Source organism: Pseudorca crassidens, chromosome 15, assembly GCF_039906515.1.
Source record: "Pseudorca crassidens isolate mPseCra1 chromosome 15, mPseCra1.hap1, whole genome shotgun sequence".
Lineage (NCBI taxonomy): Eukaryota > Metazoa > Chordata > Mammalia > Artiodactyla > Delphinidae > Pseudorca > Pseudorca crassidens.
This window is the reverse complement of record NC_090310.1, coordinates 15,539,580-15,552,631: the sequence shown is the minus strand read 5'-3', so window position 1 is coordinate 15,552,631 and position 13,052 is coordinate 15,539,580. Positions and strand designations below refer to the sequence as shown.

The 13,052-nt window shown below is 54.5% G+C and overlaps 3 protein-coding genes across 7 annotated transcripts in view; 1 reads left to right on the top strand and 2 right to left on the bottom strand.

Moving 5' to 3' along the window:
• The window catches only part of BCL7C (BAF chromatin remodeling complex subunit BCL7C), a 49,428-nt gene extending 47,587 nt beyond the window's left edge, over positions 1–1,841 (bottom strand). The window contains exons 1-4 of one of the 4 annotated variants that reach the window (XM_067706111.1): positions 1,505–1,837; positions 875–953; positions 433–541; positions 178–339 (exon numbers count right to left, since the gene is read on the bottom strand). In XM_067706111.1, the coding sequence (XP_067562212.1) occupies positions 178–339; positions 433–541; positions 875–953; positions 1,505–1,596 (442 nt within the window). In that variant the 5' untranslated portion in view covers positions 1,597–1,837. Of the gene's footprint in view, positions 1–177; positions 340–432; positions 542–874; positions 954–1,504 lie in introns of all 4 variants that reach the window. The other 3 variants (XM_067706112.1, XM_067706113.1, XM_067706114.1) reach the window with 3 other exon arrangements.
• Positions 1,842–4,736: 2,895 nt separating this feature from the next.
• On the top strand, positions 4,737–8,938 carry LOC137206898 (cardiotrophin-1-like). 2 transcript variants are annotated; one of them, XM_067706109.1, is made up of 3 exons: positions 4,737–4,839; positions 6,021–6,139; positions 7,789–8,938. In XM_067706109.1, exons 1-3 carry the CDS (start codon positions 4,815–4,817, stop codon positions 8,251–8,253), a joined length of 609 nt encoding a protein of 202 aa, XP_067562210.1. In that variant the 5' UTR covers positions 4,737–4,814; the 3' UTR covers positions 8,254–8,938. The 2 variants fall into 2 exon arrangements, with proteins under 2 accessions (XP_067562210.1, XP_067562209.1); XM_067706108.1 differs by lacking the exon at positions 4,737–4,839 and having other exon boundaries at positions 4,850–6,139.
• A 745-nt stretch (positions 8,939–9,683) lies between these two features.
• Positions 9,684–12,842, bottom strand: LOC137206899 (cardiotrophin-2-like; the record flags this gene model as incomplete). The annotated part of the gene is made up of 2 exons (XM_067706110.1): positions 9,684–10,189; positions 12,693–12,842. Coding segments are annotated over 2 exons (609 nt in total), but the record flags the coding sequence as incomplete, so codon positions are not given.
• Positions 12,843–13,052: the final 210 nt, after the last annotated feature.

Below are 13,052 nucleotides of genomic sequence, written 5' to 3'. Positions count from 1 at the left end.
AGGGGAAGGAGACAGATAGTCGCTAGAGGAAGGGCGGTGACTTTCCACAGGACTCAGGGAAGGCCTCCCAAGGAGGCAACACAGGAGGGGGAGCAGGTCGAGGGGTAAGCTGGTGGCTTCGACCTTGGAGAGAACAAGATTCAGAAGAGAGGGCTCCTGGGAGGCACCTGGTCCTACCTCTCTCCTGGCCCAGCTGTGGGGGCTGAGCATCCTCCGGGACCCCTTCTGGTGGTCCAGCAGGTGACACAGGGCGGCTGGGCTGGGGGGTGCCCCCAGGGCTGGGATCGGTGCCCTTTTGCAGGGAGCCTTCCGAATGGAAACTCTGGTTACTGTTCTCATCTGTGGGAGCAAAAGCCAAAAGGGTTGGGCCTGAGGCCTCCAGCCCCCTCCCTCAATCCCCACTGCCCCCCACATCTCAGCATCCCTACATACCATTGAGATCGAGCAGGATGAGAGGGCCACCCGCTCGGGGACTGGCGCCCCTGCCCCTCCGCTCCCGGCCTCGGGATCTCTCTGCCCCGCCACCTGCCCTCCGTCGCTCCTGGGGGTTAGAGGGCTAAGGGTCAGAGTCAGCTTTCTAGTTAGCACTTGCAAAGCCCCCACTGTACAAATAAGCAAACTGAGGCACAGAGAAGCAGAAGGCCCTGCATGAGGGGACAGGTTGTGCACACTGGGTTAGGTTTTGAACTGGGGTGGGGTGAGCGGGGTCTGGTGTGGGGGGAGGGGGAAGAGGCGGAGTTGCTACTAATTGTTAACATCTGTCCGGGCTCCTGCATTTGAGGTCTGAGTGGGGACTGGAGGTGGAGGCCAGGGTGGGGAGGGGCTTGCCTGAGGCTGCACAGAGGAAGGGCCTGGTGTGGGAGAACTTGCTCACCTCCTCCTGGGGGTCCACCACTGGCACCCACTTGAAGATACGAAGGGAAGTGTCGCCCACAGTCACCCAGCGCTTCTCCCTGTGGGACGGTGGGGGGACTGGGTCAGAGAGGCCTGAGGAGAGAGCCACCCCAGGAGCTGGACACATCTGGGGATACCTGTAGAGGTGGTGGTGGTGCCGGAGGGAAGGGGCAGTTTTGCTAATGGGACATAGTTAGAGGGAGAAACCCTGCAGACCCGAGGGTATAGATGGGGGGTGCCTCTAGAGAGAGAGTGTGACTTGGGGTCATGGCTCTGCAGACCCCTGGGGTATATACGTGGAGAGCGCGACTATGGGCCGGGCTGGGGACCAAAGCAATGAAGATCACTCTGCATACTTGCGAAAGGAGTGTCAAAGCTTCAGGGGGCGGGGCATAAATGGGGGCTCCAGCCTCGGGAGGGCAGGGCTGGGGAACACGCTTTGTAGACCCCAGGGTGTAGCCAGGAGAAGGAAGATAGAGCCCTGCAGATCCAGGGCGCAGCTGGGAGGCACACCTAACACCTGGGGGCCACAGCTGGCGAAGGGGGGTAGACGTATCTGGGGGAGGAGTGGCCCATCGTGTCCCGTCCCTGGCCCCGGGGCAGCGCTCACCATCTCCGGACCTTCTCGATGGTCGCCATCACCTTCTTGATGTCATCCTTGGCCCGGCTCCGGGTCTCGGCCCGCACGGTCCGGCCGGCCATGCTGGCGGGGCTGGGGCCGAGGCCGAGCCCGCGGTTGGGCCGCCTCCCGTCCGGCTGGCTCAGGCTCGGCGCCAGGCCGGGGCGCCGCTCTCTCGGCCTGTCTTCTCTCTGGGAGTTGGCCGCGCCCTCCCTCGCTCCCCAAGGCTTCCGCGAGTCCCCGCCCCGCTTCCTGCCGCCGCGCCCCGCCCCGGCCCGTCCCCGGAGCGGCCGGGCGGTGCGGGAGGCCAGAGCCCAGGCCTGGAAGCCGGCCGACCCCGCCCCGACCGGGCCCGCCCCCTCGGGGCACCCGGACGAGCAGCGCCTCCTGCCCGCCGCCGAGAGGCAGGTTGGGGGCCGCTGGGCGACTGGATGCGCGCGGTGGGGCTGCGGCCTTGCATTCAGACCACGTGGGCGCCAGGGGGCGCGAGAGGGTGTGTGTCCTGTGTGCTACCGCTGCGCGTGGGGGCGTCCCTGGAACGGGGTGTGTGTGTGTGCGCGTGTGCGTGTGCGTGGGTGTGTGTCCCCCTCGCCAGGCGCTCTGGTTCTACAGTGTTCAACTACCCATTCATTCAACAGTCTACTGACTGAGTGCCAGTTACGTGCCAGACACTGCAAATATGACTGACTCTCCACCCACCAGAATGGCTAAAGTGAGAATGACGGACCTTACCAAGTGGAGGCGAAGAAGTAGAGCAACTGGATCCCTCATATTTCTGGGGGAGTGTAAATTGGTAGAGGCACTTTGGAAAGCTGGCGGTTTTCGAGTGAAACTCTATGATCCAGCAGTTCCACTCCTAGGTCGTTAACACCCAACAGAAATGCGTGGGTATCAGAACCAAGGGGCCTGTACTGGAATGTTCATAGCTCTATTCATAATAGCCTCAGACTGGAAACAACCCATCGACAGGGGAGTGCAAAATGATTGTAGTCTGTTCAAACCATGGAGGACACAGCAAGGAGAGTGATGTCCTGCTACCCCCAACAACTGGGACAAGTCTCATGAAAGAAGTCAGATACAGCACTACACACTGTATGAGTCCATTTATATAAAGTTCAAAGCAGGCGAAACCGGGCTTCCCTGGTGGCGCAGTGGTTAAGAATCCGCCTGTCAATTCAGGGGACACGGGTTCGAGGCCTGGTCGGGGAAGGTCCCACATGCTGCGGAGCAACTGAGCCTGTGTGCCACAACTGCTGAGCCTGCGCTATAGAGCCCAAGAGACACAACTACTCAAGCCTGTGCCCCTGGAGCCGATGCTTCGAAACGGGAGAGGCCACAGCAATGAGAAGCCTGCACACCGCAACAAAGAGTAGCCCCCGCTCATCGCAACTAAAGAAAGCCCGCGGCGCAGCAATGAAGACCAAACGCAGCCAAAAATAAAAAAATAAATTAAAAAATTAAAAAAAAACAGACAAAACCGATTAATGTTGTGAGAAATCAGAATAGTGGTCAGCCTTGGGACTGGGAGGGGCTAAGAGGGGGCTCTGGGAACTGGTCATGTTCTGTTTCTTAATCTGGTGCTGGTTCCCAGGGCATATTTACTCTTGGAAAATTCGTCAGGCTGTACCCTTATGATGTGTGTACTTTTCCCTGTGTATATTTTACTTCAATGGAAAGTTTACTTAAAATGAGTGTGTCTTGGTTGATTTTGTTTGAGGCTGTGTTTGTCAGCAGATGCCACCTTCTAAATTTCTGTTGTTACGTGTGCATGTGTTTCAAGGGTGTGGCTATTGTGTCTGGGTGTTTTGGTGTTACTATGTTCAGAGGGGTTAAGGTATAGGAAGGTGGTTATGCCAGCATTTCTGGATCCAAACTGCTGAGGTAAAATCCCAGCTGTTCTTGTCCAGTGACCTTAGACAAGTCACTTATTTCTAATTCCTCAGCTATAACATGGGAGTGAGTTAATACCTGTATAACTTAGAACAGTGCCTTGCACATAGTAAATACCCAACAACAGTTTCTGTTAAAAAAATGTGTGATGGTGACTTCCCTGGTGGCGGAGTGGTTAAGAATCTGCCTGCCAATGCAGGGGACACGGGTTCGAGCCCTGGTCTGGGAAGCTCCCACATGCAGCAGAGCAACTAATACCATGCGCCACAACTATTGAGCCTGTGTTCTAGAGCCCACGTGCTGCAACTACTGGAGCCTGTGCTCCGCAGCAAGAGACGCCACCGCAATGAGAAGCCCGCGCACCGCAACGAAGAGTAGCCCCTGCTCACTGCAACTAGAGAAAGCCCGCGCACAGTGTGTGATGCCCCACCTGCTGTGCCCTCTGCCAGTTCATCTCTTTCTTCCTTTATTCTGACAGTTGTCTGCACATGGCAATGTACTCACAGACACACAGGTCTCCTTCCCAGTTTCTTCATTCACAAACCCCATAACAAGCTGTTGTCTATGGTTTCCCCATCAGACTGTGAGCTCCTCAGGGGGCTAGAGACCAAGAATGGATCATCTCTGGGTCCCAGAGCTCAGGAGAGTGTGGGTGCCTGGGAACCATTTGTGGGGATAAGTAAGTGTGTACAGACCGTTCAGCATTTGTCTGCATCAGGTTAGTGGTTTGACGTGTGGGTATGACTCCCTGTACCTGTCTCTTAAGTTTGTTCCTGTGTGAAAACCCTTCAGTAGATGCGGGTGTGTCAGAACAATTCTCTTACTGGGTCTGGTAAGGTGAGGTGAGGTGGCCGCCTAGTAGGAGTGACTGTGAAAGCAAGGGCAGGAGACATCTGAGATAGGCCGGGAGGTGTATGTCCGGGCAGGTGTGGCCTAAGCCTGAGGGCCCCCACCTTGGCCTCTCACGCACCCCGCTCTCCCCTCCCCCAGCCAAGAGGAAGGGCAGCACATTCCTGTCCTGCCAGCTGCTCCCTCTCCACCTCCCACCCCTCCCCAGCTTTCTCCGAAAAGCAGCCCGGGCGCCAAGCCTTCCCTCAGGTCGGAGCCTGAGCCTTCTCCTCCCATCTGACTCAGGGCTGTCTCCCAGGCCCCGGCAACCCAAGCCTGCAGGTCCCGAGTCCACTCTGCAGACAACCTGCCGCCCCCTTCCCGACTAGGCCGTGCATGCAGGGAGCTGAGCTCAGGGCCAAGGAATCCTGCCTGGGGCGGCGGAGGTGGGGTGGGAGGGGGTGTAGATTGTTGGGGTCTGAGCCCTGATTGGCTACGGCCGGGCCACGCCCCCACCCTTTTCCCCCTTCTCCCCTCCTCGGTAGGGGGGCGTGGAGGCAACCGGGATCAGCCTGGGGCCAGCATGAGCCGGAGGGAGGGAAATCTGGGTAAGGGGCTGAAGGGCCGGATCTCGAGCGCCGAGGGGAGCAGGGGTCAGAAGGGCTGGAAGCTGGGGTCTGGGTCCTCGCCACCCCTAGGTCCGGGAAGGGAGCGGCCTGGGCGGGGGAGAGCAGGGCCCCGGTGTCAGGTAACGAGCGGATGAGTTGTGCGTCAGCTGTGGGAAGGGGCAAGCGCCAGAGTTTAGAGGAGGCCTGGGGCTGTGACTTCAGGGACTTGGGCTCAGGAGGTAGATTACCGGTTCGAGTACACCCTGGGGGAGAATTGGGGTCGTGGCTGGGGCAGGACGCCGGGACCCTATCTGAGTACCGGGAAAGAAGCAGAGCTGGGAGCCAGAAGGAGGGGTAAAGTTAGGGGCGGAAGTCTTTGGGCCACAGGGGCTGGTAAGTGACAACAGGAGACGAAAGTCGAGGCTGTTAAGGATAGGGACCCGCGGGGCAAACTCTAGCGAGGGGCGGGTCGGGGGTTGCCGGGCTAGGACTACAGTCCCCAGCATGCCCTGGGCACGCGCGCTAGGCGTCTCGGGAAATGTACTCTTCTTCCCGGGGCGCCACCCTCTAACTTGTGCTGGTTAAGGCCGGTTGCTGATTCATTGAAACTGTACGGTGCCCAGCCCACGGTTTTGCATAGAAGGACCATCAGGGAAGAAATGGCACTTCAGTATCCCAATCTGTAAAATGGGCTTAAAGGCTTGTTTCAGTTTTAAGTTCTGTGCTTCGATGATGCTGAATTCCACCAACAATCACTGAGGTACAGAGATACGTGAGCCCTGCCCTCAAAGGACTCCCATGCTGAGGCAGATTCTCACAGATAAAAGAGATATTAAAAGAACCGCCTTGGAAGTATGAACAAATGGCCTTAAGTAGAAGGAAGAAGTTAATTTAAAGGAGGAGTGAATCTGGAGGCTGCACTGAGGAGGCAGTATTTGAATTTGGCTTTAATAGGATTTTAACCATGATTTGGGGACAGGGAACACATTTCAGGAGAACAACCGTTTGGCAAATGTCTGGTGCCCTATTTTCCCTCAGTTGGAATGGGACAGAACCTGCCTGGCTTAAAAGGTGGAGAATTCAGAGTGGAGCTTCCGGGTTCAGGAAGAGCCAGCCTGGAAGAAGTGGTCAAGAAGCAAGGGGTTGGGGTGCCCTCATTCCTCCCCCCCTTTTCCCACCAGAGGACCCCCAGGCTGACTCCTCAATCTCACCCCTTCCCCACTTGGAGTCCAAGATCCAACAGACACACAGCCTTGCCCGCCTCCTCACCAAATATGCTGAGCAGCTGCTCCAGGAATATGTGAGTGGGGTTCGGGGTGTGGGTACCAGGGGCCTGGGGAATGGGGAAGTACATACAGATCAAGGGGTCCTTGACCACCCATTTTCTCAATCTCACTTCACAGCTGCAGAAATTGGGGCTCCCAAGAGGGGTTAGTAACTGGCCCCTGGCCACACAGCAAATTGGAGGAGGACCCTGTCTGTGCCCCAAATGCCCCTCCATTAGCCTCAGCATGGAGGCTCCCTCCTTGGTACTTTAAGACAGAAGGAACCTGAGAGAGTGAAGAGAACTCTGGTCTGGGAGTCAGGAAACCTATGTTCTTAGGCTCTGTGTGATCTTGTCATCTCACCTCCATGAGCTTGGGACTCCCCAGTTGTAAAAGGAGGCAGTTAAGGGAATTCCCTGGAGGTCCAGTGATTAGGATTTGGGCGTTTTCACTGCCAGAGCCTGCGTTCAATCCCTGGTCGGGGAACTAAGATCCCGGCAGGACCAAAAAAAATAAAAAAGGAGGCAGTTGAATAAGATGAGCTGTGAACTCTTCTACCTGTGTTATGCAGAGAAGCTAAGAAAGGGTTTCAATCTAGGGGTAAAAATGCCATCCCAAGAGGACCCTTTTACAGAGGAGAAGGATCTGCCAAAATCTTTGGTTGGCCAGAGGACACTGACAAAGGAAACTAGATAGTTCCCCAAAATACTCTGATGTAGTGGAGGGAGGGTATAGTTTTGAATCAGATAGACTGTAGCCCTGCCAACTTGTTGTGACCATGGGCAGTACTAATAACATTAAACATAATAATTTAATAATTATGACAGCAATAGTAAGATAATAAAGCTAGCTTTGTAGTCCTACCAACTTTGGTTCAAATTCCAGCTTCTGCCCCTTCCTAGATGGATGACCTAGGATAAGTCAGTCCCAATATCCTCATTTACAAGACCATGATCATCATCATCACACCTATTATTGGGAAGATTAGGAATAGTGTGTTTAAAGCAGCACAGTGCCTGAACCAGAAGCAAAATGTTAGGAAAGGATAAATGGTATTGTTATAGCATCTTTACAAATTACAAATCACCTTTATCTTTTCATTTGTTCATTCAATTCACATGACAGTTATTCATTGAGCCCCTGGCTGTGTGTCAAGCAGGTGCAGAAGTGGGGAAGAATGGGGGGAGGGAGTGAAACAAACTCGGTCCCTGCACTATCTTCTGTGATTCTCAAGAGGTCCGTGGTAGGCAGGCAGGACAGGGAACTGTTCCCCCATCTTACAGAGGAGACCACTGAGGCTCAGAGAAGGAAACGGTTTTGCACTGAATGGCACAGCTAGTAAGTGGTGGAGACAGGATTTGAAGCTGGGTCTGTCAGATAGCATTAATAAAAGAGCTAACGTTTTTTGTGCCCTTCCAATGAGTCAGGACCTGCCTTAAGCATTTTAACAGACTCATAACTACCTTATGAAGTTGATATGGTTATTATCTCCATTGAGGAGATGAGGAAACAAAGCAGTGGTGTAAAGCGCACAGTGGTTTTTGTTGTTTTGTATTATCTCAAACACAGCCTCTCTGTTGGCCGGAGTGTGTCATTTACGAGATGGGGACACTGAGGACCCAGGAGAGGGGTGGAGGGCTGAGTTCCGGGCGGAGGAGCCGCCCTGACTGCCGCGTCTCCGCAGGTGCAGCACCAGGGAGACCCCTTCGGGCTGCCTGGCTTCTCGCCCCCGCGGCTGCCGGTGGCCGATCTGAGCGCCCCGGCCCCGGGCCACGCGGGCCTGCCGGTGCCCGAGCGCCTGCGGCTGGACGAGGCGGCGCTAGCCGCGCTGCCACCGCTGCTGGACGTCGTGCGCCGCCGCCAGGCCGAGCTGAACCCGCGCGCGCTGCGCCTGCTGCGGCGCCTGGAGGACGCGGCGCGCCAGGCGCGGGCCCTGGGCGCCGCCGTGGAGGCCGTGCTGGCCGCTCTGGGCGCCGAGACCCGCGGGCCCCGACCGGAGCCCGCCGCCGCCGCCATTGCCGCGGCCACTGTCACTGCGGGCGTCTTCCCGGCCAAGGTGCTGGGGCTCCGCGTGTGCGGCCTCTACCGCGAGTGGGTGAGCCGCACCGAGGCCGACCTAGGCCAGCTGGCGCCCGGGGGCCCGGCCTAAGAGCGGGGCACGCGCCGCAGCTCGCGGTCCCCTCCTGGGCCGTCTCCCCCTCTCCATCCCTCTCCATCTCCAGCAGCGTCTCTGTGTTCTCCGACCGTCTCCATCTCTCTATTTGCTTTGTACACTCTCGATCTCTTTTTCTCCCTGGGGCCTCCTTGTCTCCGTCTGTGACTTCCCATGTCTATCACTTCCTTGCTTTCCCCCTCTTCTTCTCCATCGCTTGGGCCTGCCTCGCTGAGGATCTCTGTCTCCCCTTCTCCCCATCTCTTGCCTCCTCTTGGCCCCATGTGAGCATGTGTACATCTGCGCCTCATCTCAAGGGGACACCTGGCACTCTGTTTCCCTCTGTCCTTCTCTCTGTCCTTTCCTGGCCAGGGACATGTCTGCTGACCCTGTGGTGGGTGGGCTCCTCCAGACAAATTTCAGCCACCTTCCCCCAGGGTCACTCCACCTGCTGCTCTCCCCCTCCCACATCCCACCCTTTGCGGCCCTGCCTCCTCTGCCTTTGATGTCCTTTCCCTTCTTCCCCTCCCTCTGCCCTATCCCTCCCTGTACCTTCCCTTCCCCCCAAGTTAGGTCTACTGGAGAGAAAAAAAAAATCACCCCTTAAAAAGAGTTTTATTTACGAGAATAAGTTAATTTTTTGTAAATAAAATGTTTAAAAATAAAAAGAACACTAAAGTTACCAGTATATATAGTTGTTGAAAATGGGGAGACACCTTTAAGGAGAATAAGGTCCTTGGGTTACAAACTGGTTCCCCCAGACATCCCCAAAAGCCACAGTATAAATAGGAGATTCATGAGAGCCCCAGGCCAGGGATGCCATCTCTCAGCCCAGAACAGGAAGTGGATGTGTCCTGAGCAGGAAACAGATGTGACACAAACCCTTAGTTTTTCAAGAATCAGACGTCCATTGAATAAGAAGTGAAGCCCCTTAAGATGGGAAGTTGGAACAGTGGCCGTAGTCGGAGAGGTAGACTAGGGGAGGAAATGAGCTCCAGCAAGAAGGGAGGCCTAGTTGCTCAGAAAGTCCATATCTTCATACAGGAAGTGAGGTAGACAGAGACAAGAAGGCAGCCCCTGGACCTCCCCGAAATTACAGGAGGGAGAAGGTCTCAGGGAGAGCCCAGGAAGGAGACCAACTGTACTGCCCCGTGGAGTGGGAAGTGAAGCCACTTCAAAGAGATACTTTTTTCCACCCAGGAGGTGAGCAACCAGTACCGCTGGACTGGTAATCCATAAAATGATATCCATAGAGTCCCACCCAGATCTGGAAGGGAGGCCATAGGACCTAGGCAGGAAGGCCCAGGCAGTGGCGACTTGAGGCCTGGTTACCAGGAAATTTTCCCAAATACATGGTACACAAGCCCTGTCTCCTAGACAAGATGTGTCTCCTTTCTAGCCAAGAAGCAAGGCAGAAAATAGTCCGTTGTGAAAGGGGAAGTGTTGCAGCCTCTGACGGGAAGTTCCACCTCCTCTACCCAGGGTATTTGGCCTTGAGCAGAGCCAAGTCCCTCACAGCTCGGTCAGTCCAATGGCCATATTCCTGGGTTACTACATAACCTCGACATTTCCTCTCGAAGGCCGAGGCCCCTAAGGGGACAAGCCCGAGAGTGTCCTCTTCTGGGGGGATAGGCAGGCCCAGGGCAGTCATGATGGCAGCCATGTTGCCCAGCAGGCCTTGGGCCCTGAGTGTTGCAGCCCCTAGCTGAGCCAGAAGGATGGGACTGCCAGGGTTCAGGTCACTCTGGTCATCCCCCACGAGCTGGAGGTGCTGGGTCAAGGCCAGGAAGGCCCCCTGGGCACAGCTCAGACGCTCCCTATCATTCAGCACATGCCAGGTCTTGAAGGAGACGGCGGCAGGAGGCAGGCTGCTGAGCTGGAGCTCTGGCGCTGAGAAGCCAGGATCACTAAAGGGGCTGCCTTGGCACTGGAGCTGCATGAGGGACAGAGACGGGAGTGAGGAGGCCAAAAGGCTGCCCTGGGTCTCCCCTGACTTCACATCTGCCTTCCATGAGACTGGCATCTTCCCAGGGGGAGTTGACATTCCCTGCCTCTCAGGGAGTTGGTGAAATGTTCTAGCACAGAGCCCAGGCTCTGTTAGGTTCCAGTTTGGCCTCCTTCACGTACAAGTTGTGCAACTTTGAATCACAGCTTCAGTAATTCCCATGTGTCACTATTATGGTGAAGATAAGTAATATATTGGGCTGGCCAGAAAGTTAGTTCGGTTAATGAATACATTGTTCAATAAAGTTCTTGGTGAAAATGAAAGATGTGTCTTTTCTTTTTTTTTCTTTTTTTTTTTTTGCGGTACGCGGGCCTCTCACTGTTGTGGCCCAAAAGATGTGTCTTTTATTTTTACTCAAAACTGAACGAACTATGGGGCTTCCCTGGTGGCGCAGTGGTTGAGAGTCCGCCTGCTGATGCAGGGAACATGGGTTCGTGCCCCAGTCCAGGAAGATCCCACATGCCGCGGAGCGGCTGGGCCTGTGAGCCATGGCCGTTGAGCCTGTGCGTCCGGAGCCTGTGCTCCGCAACGGGAGAGGCCACAACAGTGAGAGGCCCGCGTACCGCAAAAAAAAAAAAAAAAACCCTGAACGAACTAGCTGGCCAACGCAACGTATAAAGCACTTAGCACAGCATCTGGCATACAATAAGGGCATTAATATTGTTCACGAACTACATATTAGAATCATGAACACTATGACTATGCTACTTATTGCAATATTTTCAATATAAATATATTATTGACAACGTATAATAGTCACAGCCCTATTTCCTTTTTATTCACAGCATTTAGTGGTTTATGTTTGTTCATTTTATTATAATCATTAATAAATAATTATTAATATTATTAAATTTAGCTGAGTGACTTCTCCATTAAAGTTCTCGCCTCCACAAACCTAGGCCCACAGAATTTTAATGCACACTGATAAATCCCCTAATTGAGAGATCATCTGGTCCTACATCCCCATCTTACACGTGGGGAAACTGAGGCTCAGGGTACCCAAAGCTACCCAGGGTTTGGTGGATATGAGACTAGAAACTAGATTAAGTAACTTCACGTGGATCTAGAGTATAACACAGCAGAAGAGTCACAAACCCCAGGGCCTCCAGGGACCAGGCAGATCATGTCACTTGGGGAAGAGGGCAGGACTAAGAGGGGGGTGGGGGTGGCAGGAGGCCAATAGGATCCCTGTGCCTGTTTTTGACAGGTACTCATACACAGAATCTGAACAAGCATTGCATGGGCTAAACAAAACAGCTGTGGGTCAGACCCAATCAGGAGGCTGCCAGTTTGAACTTCTAGACCTGAGGTTTTGTGACCTCAGGCAAATTATTCCCCTTCTCTAAAACTCAGTATTCCTTATCTGTAAAATGGGTTATAAATCCACCTCTCAGAACTATTTGAGGAGTCAATAAGATAATGAAGCTAAGGACTTCCCCAGTGGTGCAGTGGTTGAGAATCCGCCTGCCAGTGCTGGGAACATGGGTTCAAGCCCTGGTCCGGGAAGACCCCACATGCCGTGGAGCAACTAAGCCCATGTGCCACAACTACTGAAGTCCATGCGTCTAGAGCCCATGCTCTGCAGCAAGAGGAGCCACCGCGATGAGAAGCCTATGCACTGCAACGAAGAGTAGCCCCCGCTCGCTGCAACTAGAGAAAGCCCGCGTGCAGCAACGAAGACCCAACGCAGCCAAAAATAAATAAATAAATAAATATTTTAAAAAGATAATAAGGCTAGACTTCCCAGCATGGCTTAGGCTCAAGCAAGCACGGGGCAGGCTTCCCTGGTGATGTAGTGGTTAAGAATCCACCTGCCAATGCAGGGGACACGGGCTCGAGCCCTGGTCCAGGAAGATCTCACATGCTGTGGAGCAACTAAGCCCGTGAGCCACAACTACTGAACCTGAGCTCTAGAGCCTGTGCTCTGCAACAAGAGAAGCCACCGCAATGAGAAGCCCGTGCACCGCAACAAAGAGCAGCCCCCAATTGCCACAACTAGAGAAAGCCCGTGCACAGCAACGAAGACCCAATGCAGCCAAAAATAAATAAATAAATTTATCAAAAAAAAAGAAAAAGAGAAAGCACGGGGCATGAGGTAGTTGTGGAAAGAATCATGATTCCCCTAAAGCCTTTCCCTCTATGTGCTTCCTTTGAATCTTCTAATAGTCCTGAGAGGTCAGCCAAGGCAGGATCACCAGCCCATTTGGCGGATGAGGAAGCTAAGACTGGGAGAGAAGGAATGACTTGCCCAAGGTCAGCCAGCCATCAGTGACAACGTTCCTGGGAGTATGTCTCTAGATGGCAGAGTCCCTATACCCTTGGACCCGCGGAGGAGCCTTCCTCTGGCCTTGCTCTGCTTCCCCTACCCAGAGCTGGGCCGGGAGAGTGGCGCCCTTCTCCCCTCATTCCCTGCTCGTGCCGTATCACTCACATAAGTCTGCAGCAGTGTTGAAGTATTCTTCTGCATGTAGAGTGCCAGGCTGTAGGCTTGACTGATGGGCTTAGCTGGGGAGATGGGGGCTCCCAGACTGAGGGGTGGCAGCAGCAGGGTCAGCAGGCAGAGGGCGGCTGGCAGGAGAAATCAGAGGTCAGCACCTCGCCTGCCAATTCATTCATTCATCATAACAGCTCCTCAAGTGGGTACAGCCCTTGTGGGCTACAATGATCTTGTGTATCCAAGTCAGGGCAGAACCATCCTTTAAGCCCATTATTTCCAGCCCAGAATATCCCCCTGAACTCCAGACTCATGTATTCAACTTCCCGCTTGACATTTTCCCTTGGATATTAATAA

Bases quoted from the DNA above. Each gene is read 5' to 3' on its own strand.
- LOC137206898 (XM_067706108.1), top strand. From the start codon at position 5,804: ATGATTTGGGGACAGGGAACACATTTCAGGAGAACAACCGTTTGGCAA. The intron at 6,140-7,788 runs GTGAGTGGGGTT...GCGTCTCCGCAG, and splicing joins AGCAGCTGCTCCAGGAATAT to GTGCAGCACCAGGGAGACCC.